A 17554-nucleotide genomic window follows, 5' to 3' on the forward strand; every position below is an offset into this window, starting at 1 on the left:
AAAGATAACTCTCTCTCTCTCTCTCTCTCTCTCTCTCTCTCTCTCTCTCTCTCTCTCTCTCTCTCTCTCTCTCTCTCTCTCTCTCTCTCTCTCTCTCAGTAATAACAATTCTCGCAGGATTTCATCAACCATAAATTCAGAGTTGAAATAAGAATCATATATTTTTTTACATCACACACACACACACACACACACACACACACACACACACACACACACACACACACACACACACACACACACACGGTAGCTCAGTGGTTAGAGCGCTGGCTTCACAAGCCAGATGACCGGGATTCGATTCCCCGGCCGGGTGGAGATATTTGGGTGTGTCTCCTTTCACGTGTAGGTGGTGTTCACCTAGCAGTGAGTAGGTGCGGGATGTAAATCGAGGAGTTGTGACCTTGTTGTCCCGGTGTGTGGTGTGTGCCTGGTCTCAGGCCTATCCGAAGATCGGAAATAATGAGCTCTGAGCTCGTTCCGTAGGGTAACGTCTGGCTGTCTCGTCAGAGACTGCACCAGATCAAACAGTGAATTACACACACACTCACACATACGTTTTTTTTTATTCAATGCTAATATAATGAATCTCTCTCTCTCTCTCTCTCTCTCTCTCTCTCTCTCTCTCTCTCTCTCTCTCTCTCTCTCTCTCTCTAACTAAGAAAACAGCAATCACGTCATCTCTCTCTCTCTCTCTCTCTCTCTCTCTCTCTCTCTCTCTCTCTCTCTCTCTCTCTCTCTCTCTCTCTCAGATTAACTAAGAAAACAGCAACAGCATCACGTCATTTCATCTCTCTCTCTCTCTCTCTCTCTCTCTCTCTCTCTCTCTCTCTCTCTCTCTCTCTCTCTCTCTCAGATTAACTAAGAAAACAGCAACAGCATCACGTCATTTCATCTCTCTCTCTCTCTCTCTCTCTCTCTCTCTCTCTCTCTCTCTCTCTCTCTCTCTCTCTCTCTCTCTCTCTCTCTCTCTCTCTCTCTCTCTCAGATTAACTAAGAAAACAGCAACAGCATCACGTCATTTCATCTCTCTCTCTCTCTCTCTCTCTCTCTCTCTCTCTCTCTCTCAGATTAACTAAGAAAACAGCAACAGCATCACGTCATTTCATCTCTCTCTCTCTCTCTCTCTCTCTCTCTCTCTCTCTCTCTCTCTCTCTCTCTCTCTCTCTCTCTCTCTCTCTCTCTCTCTCTCTCTCTCTCTCTCTCTCTCTCTCTCTCTCAGATTAACTAAGAAAACAACAACAACATCACGTCATTTCATATTTATTTAACAAAACGTCAAGTACACACAGACATACATGTTATTCTTATTTATCTTGAACATCTTGGGAGTGTGAAGGGAAGGGAAGGGACGGAGGAGCGGAAGAGGAAGGTGACAGTTTTTATTTACTTGTGGAGGAGGAACAGCTGGCCAAAGATAAAATATAGAAAAGAAAAAAATTAATTATGTTGGGGGGGGGTAGCTCACTGTGTTGCCAGTTCCCTTAAAAGATGTGAGAGTTTGTCAGAATTCAGGGATAAATGTCTTAACACCTCTCTCTCTCTCTCTCTCTCTCTCTCTCTCTCTCTCTCTCTCTCTCTCTCTCTCTCTCTCTCTTTCAGTAATAACAATTCTCGTGGGATTTCATCAACCATAAATTCAGAGTTGAAATAAGAATCATATATTTTTTGACATAACACACACACACACACACACACACACACACACACACACACACACACACACACACACACATGTACGTTTTTTTTTTATTCAATGCTAATCTCTCTCTCTCTCTCTCTCTCTCTCTCTCTCTCTCTCTCTCTCTCTCTCTCTCTCTCTCTCTCTCTCTCTCTCTCTCTCTTGAAACTACTCTCTTATTTGGGATTTATTTTATTTACAAGTTTTTACTGTACACACACACACACACACACACACACACACACACACACACACACACACACACACACACACACACACACACACACACACACATTACTACATATTTTACTTACAAACATAAAAAAATTAATGAGATATAGTTTTTGATTGTTATTTTTGTTACATATAAAAATAATTGAAGATGAAGTGAGATTTTTATTATTATTATTATTATTATTATTGTTTATTGTTATTTATTCATTTTACTATTTTTTTCTATTTATTTGTTTGAAGTACAAGAATGGAGAGGATTTTTAAATGTTATAATAAATTTTCATGTTTTTTTTTTTCTTTTCGTCAAGCTTTGCAAATAAAATGGTTTAAATTAATACAGTATAAAAAAAAAATAATTCACATCAATATATTTTTTTTTCATCTTTCTCTTCTTTATTTCCTTTTTTCTCTCTTCCTATTCCATCATTCTTCATTTTTCCCCATGTCCACTTTCTTTTCTTTGCAACCTTTCCTTTCTTATTTTTACTTGCTATTCTCCTTTCTCTCATTTATTTTCTTTCATATTTCTATTTTATTCATTCTTTTTCTCTTCCTATTCTATCATTCATCCTATCTTTTCATATCCACTTTCTTTTTTTTTTTACCAAACCTTTCTTTCTTTTTTACTTGTCATTCTCCTTTCTCTCTTATTTATCTCCTTTCATCTTTCTCTTCTTTATTTCCATTTTTTTTTTCCTTATTATATCATTCTTCCTTTCTTCTTCACTTGCTACTCTTCGTTTTTCCTTCATCTCATACCATCAACATACTTTTCATCTTTCTCTTCTTTATTTCCTTTTTCCTCCTTCCTATTCCATCCTTCTTTCTTTCTTTTCACATTGCTTCCTTCCTTTACTTATTACTCCACTTATCCTTTCACATCTCCCTTTTCTCTTTCATTTATCTCCTCTCCACTCACAAATTTATTCCCTCCATACATCATTCTCTCTTCACATTCCTCCACTCCTTCCCAATCTCCTTCACTCACTCCTAACAAAAAACACTAAAAATTTGGCCATATTTCCCTCATTTCCACTCCACAGTTCCTCTACAAGCCAGTGATGGAGTCTGTAAGTTCAGTTGCCTCTACCAGCGGGCTATCACATCCCTGCTGCCGCTGTGTCAAGGCACTGATGAGGTTCTGCTGGGAGGTTAACAGCTGCCCTTCCCCCTGGTGATTGTGGCTGGCTGAGTGTTGTTGCAGCTTCTCCCCACTAAAGCTGCTTCCTGGGGTGGTAGCTGAGGGAAAGATGGGCTGCTGGTTTAGTTCGCTGGTGTCTTAACCCCTTCAGTAGCATGGCACGTTTTCCTATTCATTCTGCTTACTATTTGGTGATTTAATTCAGCTTCAGAAACACATGTGGGGGATTAAGATAGTGAAGACTCTGGCCATTAATCTTCTGACCTCCAATAACCCTTCCTAATGTCAATAAAATGGTCTAATCATGCTGAAAACTCAAGGTAGAAATGCATCCCAGTACTGAAGAAGTTAAGGAGTGATTTTTTGGTGATTTTGGTGAGTGTGTTTCATTACTTAGGCAACAAAGATGGTTAAATTAAAAGATAGATTAATTCACACATAGACACCAGGACTGACAGACTGAATGACTAACTGACTGACTGACTGACTGACTGACTACATAAAATAATTCACACATAAATAACAGGACTGACTGACTGACTGACCAGATAGATTAATTCACACATAAATAACAGGACTGACTGACTGACTGATTACATAAAATAATTCACACATAAATAACAGGACTGACTGACAGACTGACTAGATAGATTAATTCACACATTTAACAGGACTGACTGACTGACAGGATGAACAGCAGAGTAGCACAACTGACCCATGGGTGTGTGAGTGTTCTTGGTGAGGTGAGTGAGGAGGCTGATGAGTGTTGAATTCTGGGAGGACACTGTATTCAGCACCTCCTTCACTGTACTGCTGTGGCTGCTCACTGTCTGCTGGAGGCTCTGGGAAGGTAAGAAATGAGAAATAGTGTTAGTTTCATTTATATTTCCTTCATTATCTTTTTTTTGCTAGGTCTGGAGATGAAAGGATAAGAATTAGAGTCTTCATTATATTCTCATTGTCATTTTTTTTTTTTTTTTCGTGTCTGAAAATGACAGGAATGAGAAATAGTGTTTAGTTTCATTTATTTTCACTTCATTACCTTTTCTTGCAAGGGTCTGGAAATGTGTGGATAAGAACTTTTTTTTCATTATATTCTCATTGTATTCTCATTATCATTTTTGGCAGGAATGAGAAATAGTGTTTAGTTTAATTTATATTCACTGCCTCATCTTTTTTGCAGGGTCTGGAGATGAACCTCTGTCTGTCCAGCCTTCCCTCTTTCACACCATCATCATTACCACCATCACCAAGTCACTCAGTACTCACACTAAACTCAAACATCCTAACACTTGCCTCACACCTCCCCTTGTCCAGCCTTCCCTCCTTCACACCACCATCACCAAACCACTCCAGACTTCCCCTCACCCCTCACCCCTCACCTTCCCCTCACCTGCATGAAGCGCTCCTGCTGCTGTGTATGTGCCTTGAGGATGTCCCTGATCTCGGTGAGGGCAGTGGCACAGGACTCCAGCATGCTGAAGGTCTGTAGCTCCATCTGTGAGGCCTCCAGACCATCCACGGCAGACTTGCAGGCCAGTTGGGAAGGCAGGTCAGTGCGGCCCGCTGAGGTAATAGTGTCTGAGCCAAGGTCACTGTCCTCCACCGCCCCCCACCACCGGTCCCGGGCACGCTGAGCCGCCCGCCGCCCCCTGCAACAAAGTGACTCAAGGTAAGTGGTATTCTGAGGAGTGTGGTTCATTCTATTCTTATTTGTTCATAGGTCGCAGGTCACCAGTATGCTTAACCCCTTCAGTGCCATGACGTGTTTCCATATTCATTCTGCTTATTATTTGGTGATTCTATACACTTCAGAAACTTATGTGGGGGATTGAAATAGTGAAGACTGTGGCCATTAAACTTCTGACCTCTATATACCCTTTGCTAATGTCAATAAAATGGTCTAATCGTACACAAATCTCAAGGTAAAAATAAGTCCCAGTACTGAAGAGGTTAATGCTACCAGACACCTCACATCCAAGAAATAAAAGCATACCAGTTTTGGGCAGACAATACTTCACCACCACCATGACAAGCAGCTCCCAGGAACATGTGAGATGATCCTTTACTCCTCTGCACCACCATCACCTTTCCTTCCTCTACACTCTCTCCTACCACATTACTGAAGGGCTGTACTGCTTGACACCTACTGCCCTAAGTGGTGAGGCGGACACCACACACACCACACACCACCAGAGAAAGATCCACATTTTGAAACACTTCTATGGCGCACCTTCACTATTTTCAAAGGACTCTGGTTAAAGTGACACAGGTTTTTAAGGGTGTTTTTGTAATTCTAGGGACATGTTAACCCCTTCAGTACTAGGACACATTTTTACCTTTAGATTTGTGTACTATTAGACCATTTTATTGACATTAGGAAGGGTCTATGGAGGTCAGAAGATTAATGGCAACAGTCTTCACAATTCTAATCCTTTCAATACTGGGACACATTTTTACCTTGAGATTTGTGTACCATTAGACCATTTTATTGACATTAGGAAGCATCTATGGGGTCAGAAGATTAATGGGTCTTCAAGCATCTACTGGGACAGTCATTTGTGTACCATTAGACCATTTTATTGACATTAGGAAGCGTCTACAGAAGATTAATTCACAATTCTAATCCCCTACATGAGTTTCTGAAGGTGTATAAAATCATCAAATAGTAAGCTGAGTGAATATGAGAGAGAGAGAGAGAGAGAGAGAGAGAGAGAGAGAGAGAGAGAGAGAGAGAGAGAGAGAGAGAGAGAGAGAGAGAGAAAGCATCTCTGAAAATGGCACAAAGGCACAACCCTGCACTCTACACCACACACCACCACCACACACCAAACACACACCACCACCAGTACCTTCCTCTCTTCCTTGGTGGCTCCCCTGTGTCGGCCAGCTCTGCCTTGCACTTATCATCACCAGCACTCCCCTGAACTCCTGGCATGGTGAGGGTGTCGGGTCTGGGGCAGTGAGGGGGCTGGGAAGGCTCTCGTGGCTGTCAGGGTCCTTTGGGTCAGCGGCAGACGGGGACAGCTTCTCAATCTTCTCTTTGCGCATCAGTGGAACAATTTGGTCCAGGATTTGAAAGTAGGGCCACTCAGGGCTGGATGTAGAGTACCCACCCTTGATGTCCTGTAGGAGGTGACACACTCAGCACTCAGCACACTCAGCACTCACACTCAGCACACTCAACACACACATCAGCACACACCAGCACACTCAACACACACATCAGCACACACACTCAGCACACACCAGCACACTCAACACACACATCAGCACATACCAGCACACTCAGCACACACCAGCACACTCAGCACACACCACACACTCAGGCACACTCAATCACACACATACCACACTCCAGCACACACCAGGACTCAATCACAACACTGAAACACCTCCACATAACACCACTACTTCTAAGAGGCTGTAGTTGAAGTTCTGTGGATTATTCAAGGTGGTTTTCAAGGTTCCAGTGACACATTAACAATATTTCTACTTTACTAATTAGGGAAATACTCTTAGAAACCCCACCCAGATATCTTTGTGGTCTTTGGAATCTAATTGGCTGTTTGTCTGTCTGTCTGTCTGTCTGTCTGTCTGTCTGTCTGTCTGTCTGTCTGTCTGTCTCTCTCTCTCTCTCTCTCTCTCTCTCTCTCTCTCTCTCTCTCTCTCTCTCTCTCTCTCTCTCTCTCTCTCTCTCTCTCTCTCTCTCTCTCTCTCTCTCTCTCTCTCAAAATTATGGAGAAGAGAAGGAGGTAGAAGAAATACAAAATAGATAGAAGATAGAAAACAAGAATAGAATGAATAGGAACATAATAGTATCTCTCTCTCTCTCTCTCTCTCTCTCTCTCTCTCTCTCTCTCTCTCTCTCTCTCTCTCTCTCTCTCTCTCTCTCTCTCTCTCTCTCTCTCTCTCTCACCATATATTTTTGAAGCAGATTGGACCATTTCTTCCTGGCCTGTGTGGGGGAGATGACATTCCTCAGACCAAGCTCATCCACAATACGACTGGAACACAAGAGACAGGTGAGGCGACACACACACACACACACACACACACACACCAATAAGAATCAAACTTAAGTCACAAAAGGATGTAGATGAATTGGTGGAGAAGTCATGGAGGCTAGCCCAGCAGGAAACAACAAGGAAGATTTGGTTGAGAAGAGATCTCGGTGAAAAGGAAAGAGAAATGTTAAATGAGTTGAGAAAGGAGGCTTTGAAAAAAATGAAGAGAGGACAGAAGAGGAGAAGAAAGAGTTTTCTGGAGAATCTTGGATATGAGACTGAGGAAGTGGTTCATAACCCAGAAAAGTACAGCAAGAAAGGACTAAAGAAACTTACGTATGAGCGGAATGTAATGTATTCCAACATAAATGGAGTGATATCGGGATTTTAGAACTCAACGATTACTTGAGGGACAAGAACCCAGATATTGTGGGTCTTACTGAAACAAAACTGAGAGAGGGAGAAGACCTGATGATGGTTGGAGAAGGAAATATAATGTTTGGAAAAGAAATAGAGTAGGTAAGATGGGAGGAGGAGTGATGTTGCTGGTTAAAAAGATATAAAGGTGGATCAAGTGAAAGAAGGTATGGGAAAGGCAGAAGTGCTAAAGATCAGAGCAGAAACTAATGAAGGAAAAAGAGGCACTACATAGTGGTGTACGTACCACCTAAGACAAATGCATGGTCAGTACAGGAATATGAAGAAATGATAAGTGATACAGGAACATGTCTGGAAGAAATGTTGGGTGGCTGTGAACGAACTATAATGATGGGAGATTTTAATTGTAAAGAGGTGTGTTGGGAGGACTGGTCAATGGAAGGATCAGAGACAACATGGGGAAATACACTATTGACACTGGCAATGGAAAATGTGTTAACTCAGTGGGTCAAAGAAGATACTAGGTTTGGAGGAGAGGGAGCATCGTCAAGACTGGACTTGGTCTTTAGTACAGAGCCAATGGTCATTGAGGAGATGAGGGTGGAGTGCCCTTTAGCAAAGAGTGATCATGCAGTTTTGGAGTTCAAGGTGATAGATGAAGAGAAATCTAGAAGAAATGAAGAATATAAAGTGGGAAGATGGAATTATGCCAAGACAGATTTTGGAAACCTAAAGAAATTCTTTCAAGAGACAAATTGGATGAAATTCAAGAGTGCTAAGGAGCAAATGAAAAGTGGAAGGAATTTATAAAAATATACAAAGAAGGTGAGAAAAATTTGTACCAATAAGACAACATAGAGAAGTTGGAAAGCAGGACTGGTTTAACGATAGATGTGAAAAGGCTAGAACAAGAAAAGAGGATGCATGGAAGAGGTGGAGAAGGAAAAGACGGATTAAGCAGTGGGAAAGTTACAAAAGAGCAAGAAATGAATATGTGTTGATTAGAAGAGAAGAAAGAAAGAAACAAGAAAAGGATATAATTGATAAATGTAAAGACCAACCAAGGCTTTTTACAGACATGTGAACAACAACATCAAAAATAGAAAGTATTGAAAGTTTAGAAGTAAATGGAGTATGCAGTGAAGATCCCAGGAAATGGCAGAGGCTATGAATGGATGCTTTCGGAAGGTATTCACAAAGGAGACTGCTTTTGACAAACCACTGGTAATGGAACAGAAAGGGATTATGAAGGAGTTTCAAGTAACTGTGGAGGAGATCAAGAATATGATGGGGAGTTTAGAAGTGAGAAAAGCTGTGGGACCTGATGGGGTATCAGGATGGATTTTAAGAGAATGCAGGGAGCAACTGGCAGAAAAAGTTTGTGAAGTAATTGATGCCTCATTAAGGGAAGGTGTAGTGCCCCAAGACTGGAAAAGAGCTAACATTGTCCCAATCTATAAATCAGGTAACAAGAGAGACCCATTGAACTATAGACCAGTGTCACTTACAAGTGTGGTAGCTAAGATGTGTGAGAGGGTGGTGAAGAATAGATGGACAGACTTCTTGGAGAAAAATGACATACTTTGTGAGTGTCAATTTGGTTTTAGAAAAGGGCGTTCATGCACGACAAACCTGATATGTTACTATTCGAGGGTGATAGATGTAATACAGGAAAGAGATGGTTGGGCTGATGGAATATATCTGGATTTAAAAAAGGCCTTTGATAAGGTACCACACCGGAGACTGATCTGGAAACTTGAAATGGTAGGAGGAGTGCATGGCAGTTTACTAAAATGGATGGAAGACTTTTGGTAGGAAGAGAAATGAGAACAATAATTAAGGACAGACCATCAGAATGGGGCTTGGTGGAGAGTGGAGTTCCACAGGGATCAGTGTTGGCACCAGTAATGTTCGCGGTCTACATAAATGACATGGTGGATGGGGTGTCCAGTTATGTGAGCCTATTTGCAGACGATGCAAAATTGTTAAGAAAAGTGAGATGTGACAAAGATTGCGAACTACTCCAGGAAGACTTGGACAGAATATGGAAATGGAGCTGTACATGGCAAATGGAGTTCAACACGACAAAATGCAAGAAAATAGAGTTTGGCAAGAGTGAAAGAAGAATCAGGAGTATGTACAAGATAGGAAATGAAGACATAAAACCAGTCATGAAGAAAAAGACCTTGGGGTGACAATTACCAATGACCTATCGCCAGAGAGACATATAAACAAAATAATTGGAGAAGTATTGAACTTATTGAGGAACATAAGAGTGGCGTTCGTATATTTAGATGAAGAAATGATGAAGAAAATAATTACTGCAATGATAAGACCGAGGCTTGAATATGCAACAATACAGTGGGCTCGAACTTAAAGAAACACATAAGGAAACTAGAGAAAGTACAGAGGGCTGCAACAAAAATGGTGCCTGACTTAAGAGATTTGACTTATGAAGACAGACTGAAAAGAATGCAACTTCCGACCCTGGAAAACAGAAAGAAAGGGAGACCTGATAGCAATATACAGAGTGATGATTGGCATGGAAAAATGGATAGGGAAGATCTGTGTATGTGGAATGAAAGAATGTCGAGAGGGCATGGGAAAAAACTAAAATGGCCACTTATAGGAGAGATGTGAAAAATATAGCTTCCCTCATAGAAGGGTGGAAGCATGGAATAGTTTAGACGTGGAAGTGGTCAACGCAAGGAATATTCATGATTTTAAGAAAAAGCTGGACATTAATAGATATGGAGACGGGACAACACGAGCATAGCTCTTTTCCCGTATGTTACAATTAGGTAAATACAATTAGGTAAATACACACACACACACACACACACACACACACACACACACACACACACACACACACACACACACACACACACACACACACACACACCAATACCACTACCTGGCTATCCTTTTCCTTTCTTCCACTTTTTATTTTATCTTTCCCTCTTATGTAGGAGAGGGAAAGGTCTGGCTAAGGAAAACAAAAAACTAATAAACAATAAATAAAGGCCCAAATCAGATGCCAGTCCCCAAGCAGGTCTGAGAGAGTTAGCCAAAAGAATGGGATAAATATCTTCACACCTCCCTCTTTGATGATTTCAGGACAGTGGAAGATGGAAACACAGAAGCAGGCAGGGAATTCCAGAGTATGCCAGAGAAAGGGATGAATGATTGAGAGTACTGGTTAACTCTTGCATTGGAGAGATGGACAGAATAGAGGTGAGAGAAGGAAGAAAGTGTATGTGTGAGTGTCTGGGCCTGATAGATAGATAGACAGGGAGTTCCAGAGTGTGCCAGAGAAAGGGATGAATGATTGAGAGTACTGGTTAACTCTTGCATTGGAGAGATGGACAGAATAGAGGTGAGAGAAGGAAGAAAGTGTATGTGTGAGTGTCTGGGCCTGATAGATAGATAGACAGGGAGTTCCAGAGTGTGCCAGAGAAAGGGATGAATGATTGAGAGTACTGGTTAACTCTTTGCACTGGAGAGGTGGACAGAATAGGGGTGAGAGGAAGAAGAAAGCCTTGTGATCTTTATTTTCTTTTCTTTTTCATGTAAGTAGGGAAAGCTGGCCAAGAGCAAGAGTTAAAAAAAAAGAAAGAAAGGAAAGAAAAGAAAAGAAAGGGGCCCACATAGATGTCAGTTTGGTTAGGTTAGGTTAGGGTAGATTACGTTACATTAGATTAGTTATTCCTCCACCTTTCTTGTGCACAGAGTGAGGAATGGGGAGTGGTGAGTGGGGATTGGGAGTGGAGTAGGGAGTGAGAAGTGTAGAGTAGGGAAGTCGGGAGTGTAGAGTAGCGTGAGAAGTGGAAAGTAGGGAGTGGAGAGAGGGGAAGAGAGAAGTGGAGAATGGGAAATGAGAAGTGGAGAATGGGAAATGAGAAGTGGAGACGGGGAGAGAAAAGTGGAGAGTGGGGAGTGAGAAGTGAAGAGGTGGAGAGTGGGGAGTGAGAAGTGTAGAGTAGGAAGTATAGAATGGGGAAGGGTGGGTGGGTGGTTGGGGATGGCTTACCTGTACGCCTTCTCACACTGGTGCTTCTTGCCGTTGAACAAGTGGCGCAGTTTATATCGCAGCTGAATGAACTCCCTTGTTGACTCATCCGACCCTGTAAGATTCAAGGCATATGTATGTGTGTGTGTGTTTCACTGTTTGATCTGCTGCAGTCTCTGACGAGACAGCCAGACGTTACCCTACGGAACGAGCTCAGAGCTCATTATTTCCGATCTTCGGATAGGCCTGAGACCAGGCACACACCACACACCGGGACAACAAGGTCACAACTCCTCGATTTACATCCCGTACCTACTCACTGCTAGGTGAACAGTGAACAGGGGCTACATGTGAAAGGAGACACACCCAAATATCTCCACCCGGCCGGGGAATCGAACCCCGGTCCTCTGGCTTGTGAAGCCAGCGCTCTAACCACTTAGCTACCAGGCGTGTGTGTGTGTGTGTGTGTGTGTGTGTGTGTGTGTGTGTGTGTGTGTGTGTGTGTGTGTGTGTGTGTAATTCACTGTTTGATCTGCTGCAGTCTCTGACGAGACAGCCAGACGTTATCCTACGGAACGAGCTCAGAGCTCATTATTTCCGATCTTGGGATAGGCCTGAGACCAGGCACACACCACACACCGGGACAACAAGGTCACAACTCCTCGATGTACATCCCGTACCTACTCACTGCTAGGTGAACACCACCTACACGTGAAAGGAGACACACCCAAATATCTCCACCCGGCCGGGGAATCGAACCCCGGTCATCTGGCTTGTGAAGCCAGCACTCTAACCACTGAGCTACCGGGCCGTGTGTGTGTGTGTGTGTGTGTGTGTGTGTGTGTGTGTGTGTGTGTGACAGGCAAATGTTAACCCCTTCATTACTGAGATGCATTTTTAACTTGGTTTCTGTGTATGATTAGACAACTTTATTTGCATTAGGAAGGGTCTATGGAGGTCAGAAGATTAATGGTCAGAGTCTTCACTGTTTTTAACCCTACTTGAGTTTCTAAAGCTGTATAAAATCACCAAATAGTAACCAGAATGAATATTGAAATGCATCAAGGTACTGAAGGGGTTAAAGATCTAGAAGTTAATTAATATACCCCTTAACCCCTTCAGCACTGGGACACATTTTTACCTTGAGATTTATGAACAATTAGACCATTTTATTGACATCAGGAAGGGTCTATGGAGGGCAGAAGATTAATGGCCACAGTCTTCACTATCTTAATCCCCCACATGAGTTTCTGAAGCTGTCACCAAATAAAAAGTAGAGTGAATCTGAAAATGCATCATGGTACTGAAGGGATTAATGTTATCCTTAATAGTCACGCATCATTTGAACACATCTACGAGTTAGCAAGCCATCTCATCCCTTACCTATCCCACATAGGAGAAGGAGGCGTTAGTGTGCTAGTTAACAAACCACTGCTTGGTACAGCTGGGTGAGGCAAAAAAGTGTTCCAGGAGTAGTTAGTGTGCTAGTTAATGAATGTGCTTGTTATTGTAGTGAGGCAAAACAGTGTTCCAAGAGTTATTAGTGTCTGTTCACCTAAGTCTGAGCCGTGAAGCCGAGCCTCATTTGAAAGGAGGCCGCTAATTACATAATTATTTATGAGACGGTGTCACTCGCGGTGACGGGCAAGTGACGGTGGGCAGCACGACCAGGAGGTGAGGATGGAGGTAAGGCGAGAGCTGATTGGCTGGCACGCTCCCCGCTCACTGTGTTGAGAGGCTGTGTACTGACTGCTCTCGTGGTACATGTTTATGTTTTATTCCTTATATCTTGTCTCATGCACATGACAGATCATTTCTGTTGGTAGCTTTAGCCTGAGCAGTGAATGCGGAACTTTCAATACTCAAGGAAAAAATAGCAATATGCAACAATAAAGAAGTTTTGATGAGTTGAAGTGAAGGCTGCATTGCCATAACTTTATAACACAGTTTATTTATCATTTTCTGTGTATATATTATAAGGAATGCTGCTTTAAACTATTGCATTTCATCAAGGGATGTCTCCTGAAGGTAATGCAACTATCAAATTATAGTTAGAAGATAATGTAAGCGAAATAGAGAATTATTTATGGGAAAGTATGACTCGCGAGGAAGGGCGCGGAGGAGTGGTCGCGGTGGGAGCGTAATCCAGTTATAACTGGATCAAGGTGAACCAGCAGTGTGTCTTCCCTGGCGGCAATCCGCCGCGCCCTTCCTCGCCAGTCATACTCTCCCATAAATAATTCTCTATTTCGCTTACATTATCTTTTAACTATAATTTGGAAGTTGCATACCGTTCAGAAGTCATTCTTTTATGAAATGCAATCATTTATAACAGCATTCCTTTAAATATATCCAAAGGATATGATGATAAGTAAACCGTGTTATAAAGATGTCGCGAAAAGTTTTCCACTTCAACTCGCTAAAACTTCTTTATAGTTGCTTATTAATTGTTTTTCCCCGAGCATCAAAGCTTCTGCATTTACTGTTGAGTGTAACGGTACCAACAGAAACTGTCTGTTATGTGTATAAGATGAGATATAACCAATAAAACAAAAGCATGTACCACAAAGCATTCGTGACACAGCCTTTCAAGCCAGCCAATCAGCGGCCTCCTTTCAAATGAGGCTCGGCTTCACAGCTCAGACTTAGGTGAACAGACTATAGTTAACCAATCACTGCTTGGTACTGCTGGGTGAGGCAAAACAGTGTTCCAGGAGTAATTAGTGTGCTAGTTAACCAATGTGCTTGTTATTGTGGTGAGGCAGAATAGTGTTCCAGAAGTAATTAGGGTACAAGTTAACAAATCAGAGGTTATTCCTGCTATGGTGAGCAAAATTGTGTTCCAAAAGGAGTTAGTCGTTAGTGTGCTAGTTAATGAATGTGCTTGTTATTGTGGTGAGGCAAAACAGTGCTCCAGGAGTAGTAATGAGTGTGCTTGTTAACCAATCAATGCTTACTCCTGCTGTGTGAGACAAAACAGTGTTCCAGAAGTAATGAGTGAGCTAGTTAACCAATCACTGCTTATTCCTGCTGTGTGAGACAAAACAGTGTTCCAGGAGTAATGAGTGAGCTAGTCAACCAATCACTGCTTATTCCTGCTGTGTGAGACAAAACAGTGTTCCAGGAGTAATGAGTGAGCTAGTCAACCAATCACTGCTTATTCCTGCTGTGTGATGCAAAACAGTGTTCCAGGTGTAATGAGTGAGCTAGTTAACAAATCACTGCTTATTCCTGCTGTGTGAGGCAAAACAGTGTTCCAGGTGTAATGAGTGAGCTAGTCAACCAATCACTGCTTATTCCTGCTGTGTGAGACAAAACAGTGTTCCAGGAGTAGTTAGTGTGCTAATTAACCAATCACTGCTTATTCCTGCTGTGATGAGGCCAAGGAGTGTCCCAGCTCGCCACGCCTCCCTCACCAGGCCTCCCCCCTGTCCTCCGCCCCCTCCCACTCCCTCCGCGCAATGGCAGGTAGACATCTCGTGACGCCAAGACATCTTTACACAACTCTAGCCTATTTAATCCCCCTCCCTCCCCCCCACCCCGCTACTCACACTTCACACCGGCGTTCATTGTGCGTCTCAGGGCCCTGGGGGGTGTGTGGTGGCGGGACGGGGCGGGGCAGGCACAGAGAGGCAACACAAAGGTAGAAGTCTTCGTGGTCTTGGCTGTGTTGCGTGGCCCGAGGCTTTGTTTGTTGACGGCGGTTACTTGCTGGTGCTGGTGTAGGCTCTTCTTTTTTCTTTATTACTTCTTCTTTTTTGTTCTTCTTGTTCTTGTTCTTCTTCTTCTTCTTCTTCTTCTTCTTCTTCTTCTTCTTCTTCTTCTTCTTCTTCTTCTTCTTTTTCTTCTTCTTCTTCTTCTTCTTCTTCTTCTTCTTCTTCTTATTATTATTATTATTCTTCTTCTTATTATTATTATTATTATTATTATTATTATTATTATTATTATTATTATTATTATTATTATTATTATTATTATTATTATTATTATTATTATTTCTACTTTTTATTTCTTCTCTTCCTCCTCCTCCTCCTCCTTCTTCTTCTTTTAACCTGTTTCGCTCTGTATCGCTTGTATATTATCATGTTTCCTTCTGTTCTCTATCACACATATTTGCTCTATTTTTGTTCACATTATCCTACGCCATCCAATTCCTTCCTCCTCCTCCTCCTCCTCCTCCTCCTCCCAGCCCGCTAGTCTCTGAGGGTTGTGTGGTTGAATTATTGATGTACTTTTATTTTGTATATATATTATCCAGAATTTGCTTTTGTTTAGATATATATATATATTTTTTTTTTTTTTTTTTTTGTTTTGTTTAGTTACTGATGGTGTGATCCAGGCCCGCGCCACTCACCCCGCTCACCGCCAGCCCGCTTGTCTCTGTGCGCTGTCTTGTTTAATTTAGTGTTTTTCTCTTTTGTTTATATTTTCTATAATTTCCTTTGGGTTCAGATAGAAATTATTTATTTATTTATTTATTTATTTTGCTTTTTAATTTCTTGTATAGAATTTGTTTTTTATATTTATTTATTTATTTTTTTTTTGTTTATTCATTTTATTTAACATGTGTACGAGGATGTTATCTAGAATTTCCTTTTGTTTAGATAGAATTTATGTTGCTAGTTTGTATATATTAATTTCTTCGATAGAATGTGGGTTTTTTTTCATTTAGTCTTATTATTATTATTATTTTTTTTTTATTATTAATTTCATTTTTCCCATATATGTACGTACGTGTGTAAGTATTTTGTGTATTTCTCTACAGGTACAGTCGGCTCCAAACTTCAAGCAGTGTCCGTATTTATATTTTAACAAAGGCAACATCTGTCTTTTTTTTTTTTCCTATAGCTGTCACTGCCTAGACTCGCCTGTCCCCTGTCACCTGTCATGCACCTGCTGCCTTCTGCCTCCCTAATAGTGCTAAAGTGGAGAGAGAGAGAGGGAGAGAGAGAGAGAGAGAGAGAGAGAGAGAGAGAGAGAGAGGAAGAAAGAAGAGGAGGAGAGAAGAAAGGAATAGTGGAATAGAGGAAGGAGAGAAACAATTGAAAGAAAAGAAATACTAATTAAATCTCTCTCTCTCTCTCTCTCTCTCTCTCTCTCTCTCTCTCTCTCTCTCTCTCTCTCTCTGTGCGTGTTTTATTTATTTATTTATTTATTTATTTTATTTATTTTTTTTTTACTATATATAATAACACATTAACTTCTAGAAGACATACCCATATAGTCTACTACTACTACTACTACTACTACTACTACTACTACTACTACTACTACTACTACTACTACCACCACCACCACCACCACCACCACCACCAGCACCACTACTACTATGGTATGGGACAATTTTTTATTTATTTATTTATTTTTTTTCGTCTTTTCTTTTCGTGTGTGAATTTATTAGTGGTTATAAATTCTAAGACACAGAAAAAAGGCGAAATTCAGACAAGATATTAGGAAAAACCGAGTGAATACCGTTGTCAGGGAGAAAATTATTGCCCTTAGCGTGACAAGTGTGTGATTTGATGGTCCGTTGATATGTGTGTGTGTTGATAATATATGCGATGGAAGTGTCTCTCTCTCTCTCTCTCTCTCTCTCTCTCTCTCTCTCTCTCTCTCTCTCTCTCTCTCTCTCTCTCTCTCTCATTTTGTTTTCTTTTATGAGTGTGTACTGAATCTCTCTCTCTCTCTCTCTCTCTCTCTCTCTCTCTCTCTCTCTCTCTCTCTCTCTCTCTCTCTCTCTCTCTCTCTCTCTCTCTCTCTCTCTCTCTCTCTCAGTACTGACGTGACTGCTGTTCCCTTCACATCTCCCTCTCTCTCTCTCTCTCCTTCTCTCTCTTTCGCCCATGTTTGTAATAGTATAGTAGTTATTGTTGTTGTTGTTGTTGTTGTTGTTGTTGTTGTTGTATTTATTTTATTTTTATCTATCTATTTGTTTATTTAATTTAATTTGTTTTGTCTTCTTTCCCGCAGGTCAATGGTGCAGGTGGCCCTCGTGGTGGTGGTGGTGGTGGTGGTGACACGCCCCTCATCTGGCACCATTAATACTGCTGCTACGAGAGTCTTCACCAAGGTAGTAGTAGTAGTAGTAGTAGTAGTAGTAGTAG

The 17554-nt window shown here is 41.5% G+C and overlaps 2 protein-coding genes and 1 long non-coding RNA gene across 3 annotated transcripts in view; 1 reads left to right on the forward strand and 2 right to left on the reverse strand.

Annotated features, from left to right (window-relative positions):
- Nucleotides 1–1179: 1179 nt before the first annotated feature.
- Nucleotides 1180–1726, reverse strand: LOC123502013. Its single transcript, XR_006673767.1, has 2 exons — nt 1531–1726; nt 1180–1214 (listed from the first exon to the last, which is right to left on the reverse strand). It is a non-coding gene; the product is annotated as an uncharacterized LOC123502013 (long non-coding RNA).
- A 1041-nt stretch (nt 1727–2767) lies between these two features.
- On the reverse strand, nt 2768–15158 carry LOC123502014. Its single transcript, XM_045251163.1, is given in 8 exon segments — nt 2768–3151; nt 3769–3895; nt 4447–4705; nt 5906–6008; nt 6011–6179; nt 6973–7060; nt 11472–11565; nt 15002–15158. Coding segments are annotated over 8 exon segments (1050 nt in total). The 5' UTR covers nt 15021–15158; the 3' UTR covers nt 2768–2960.
- Nucleotides 15159–17424: 2266 nt separating this feature from the next.
- Nucleotides 17425–17554, forward strand: part of LOC123501827 — a 9075-nt gene continuing 8945 nt past the window's right edge. Inside the window, exon 1 of the mRNA XM_045250855.1 lies at nt 17425–17520. Within this exon, the coding sequence (XP_045106790.1) occupies nt 17425–17520 (96 nt within the window). The remainder of the gene's footprint in view (nt 17521–17554) is intronic.

Source organism: Portunus trituberculatus, chromosome 10 (genome assembly GCF_017591435.1).
Source record: "Portunus trituberculatus isolate SZX2019 chromosome 10, ASM1759143v1, whole genome shotgun sequence".
Taxonomy (NCBI): Eukaryota; Metazoa; Arthropoda; class Malacostraca; order Decapoda; family Portunidae; genus Portunus; species Portunus trituberculatus.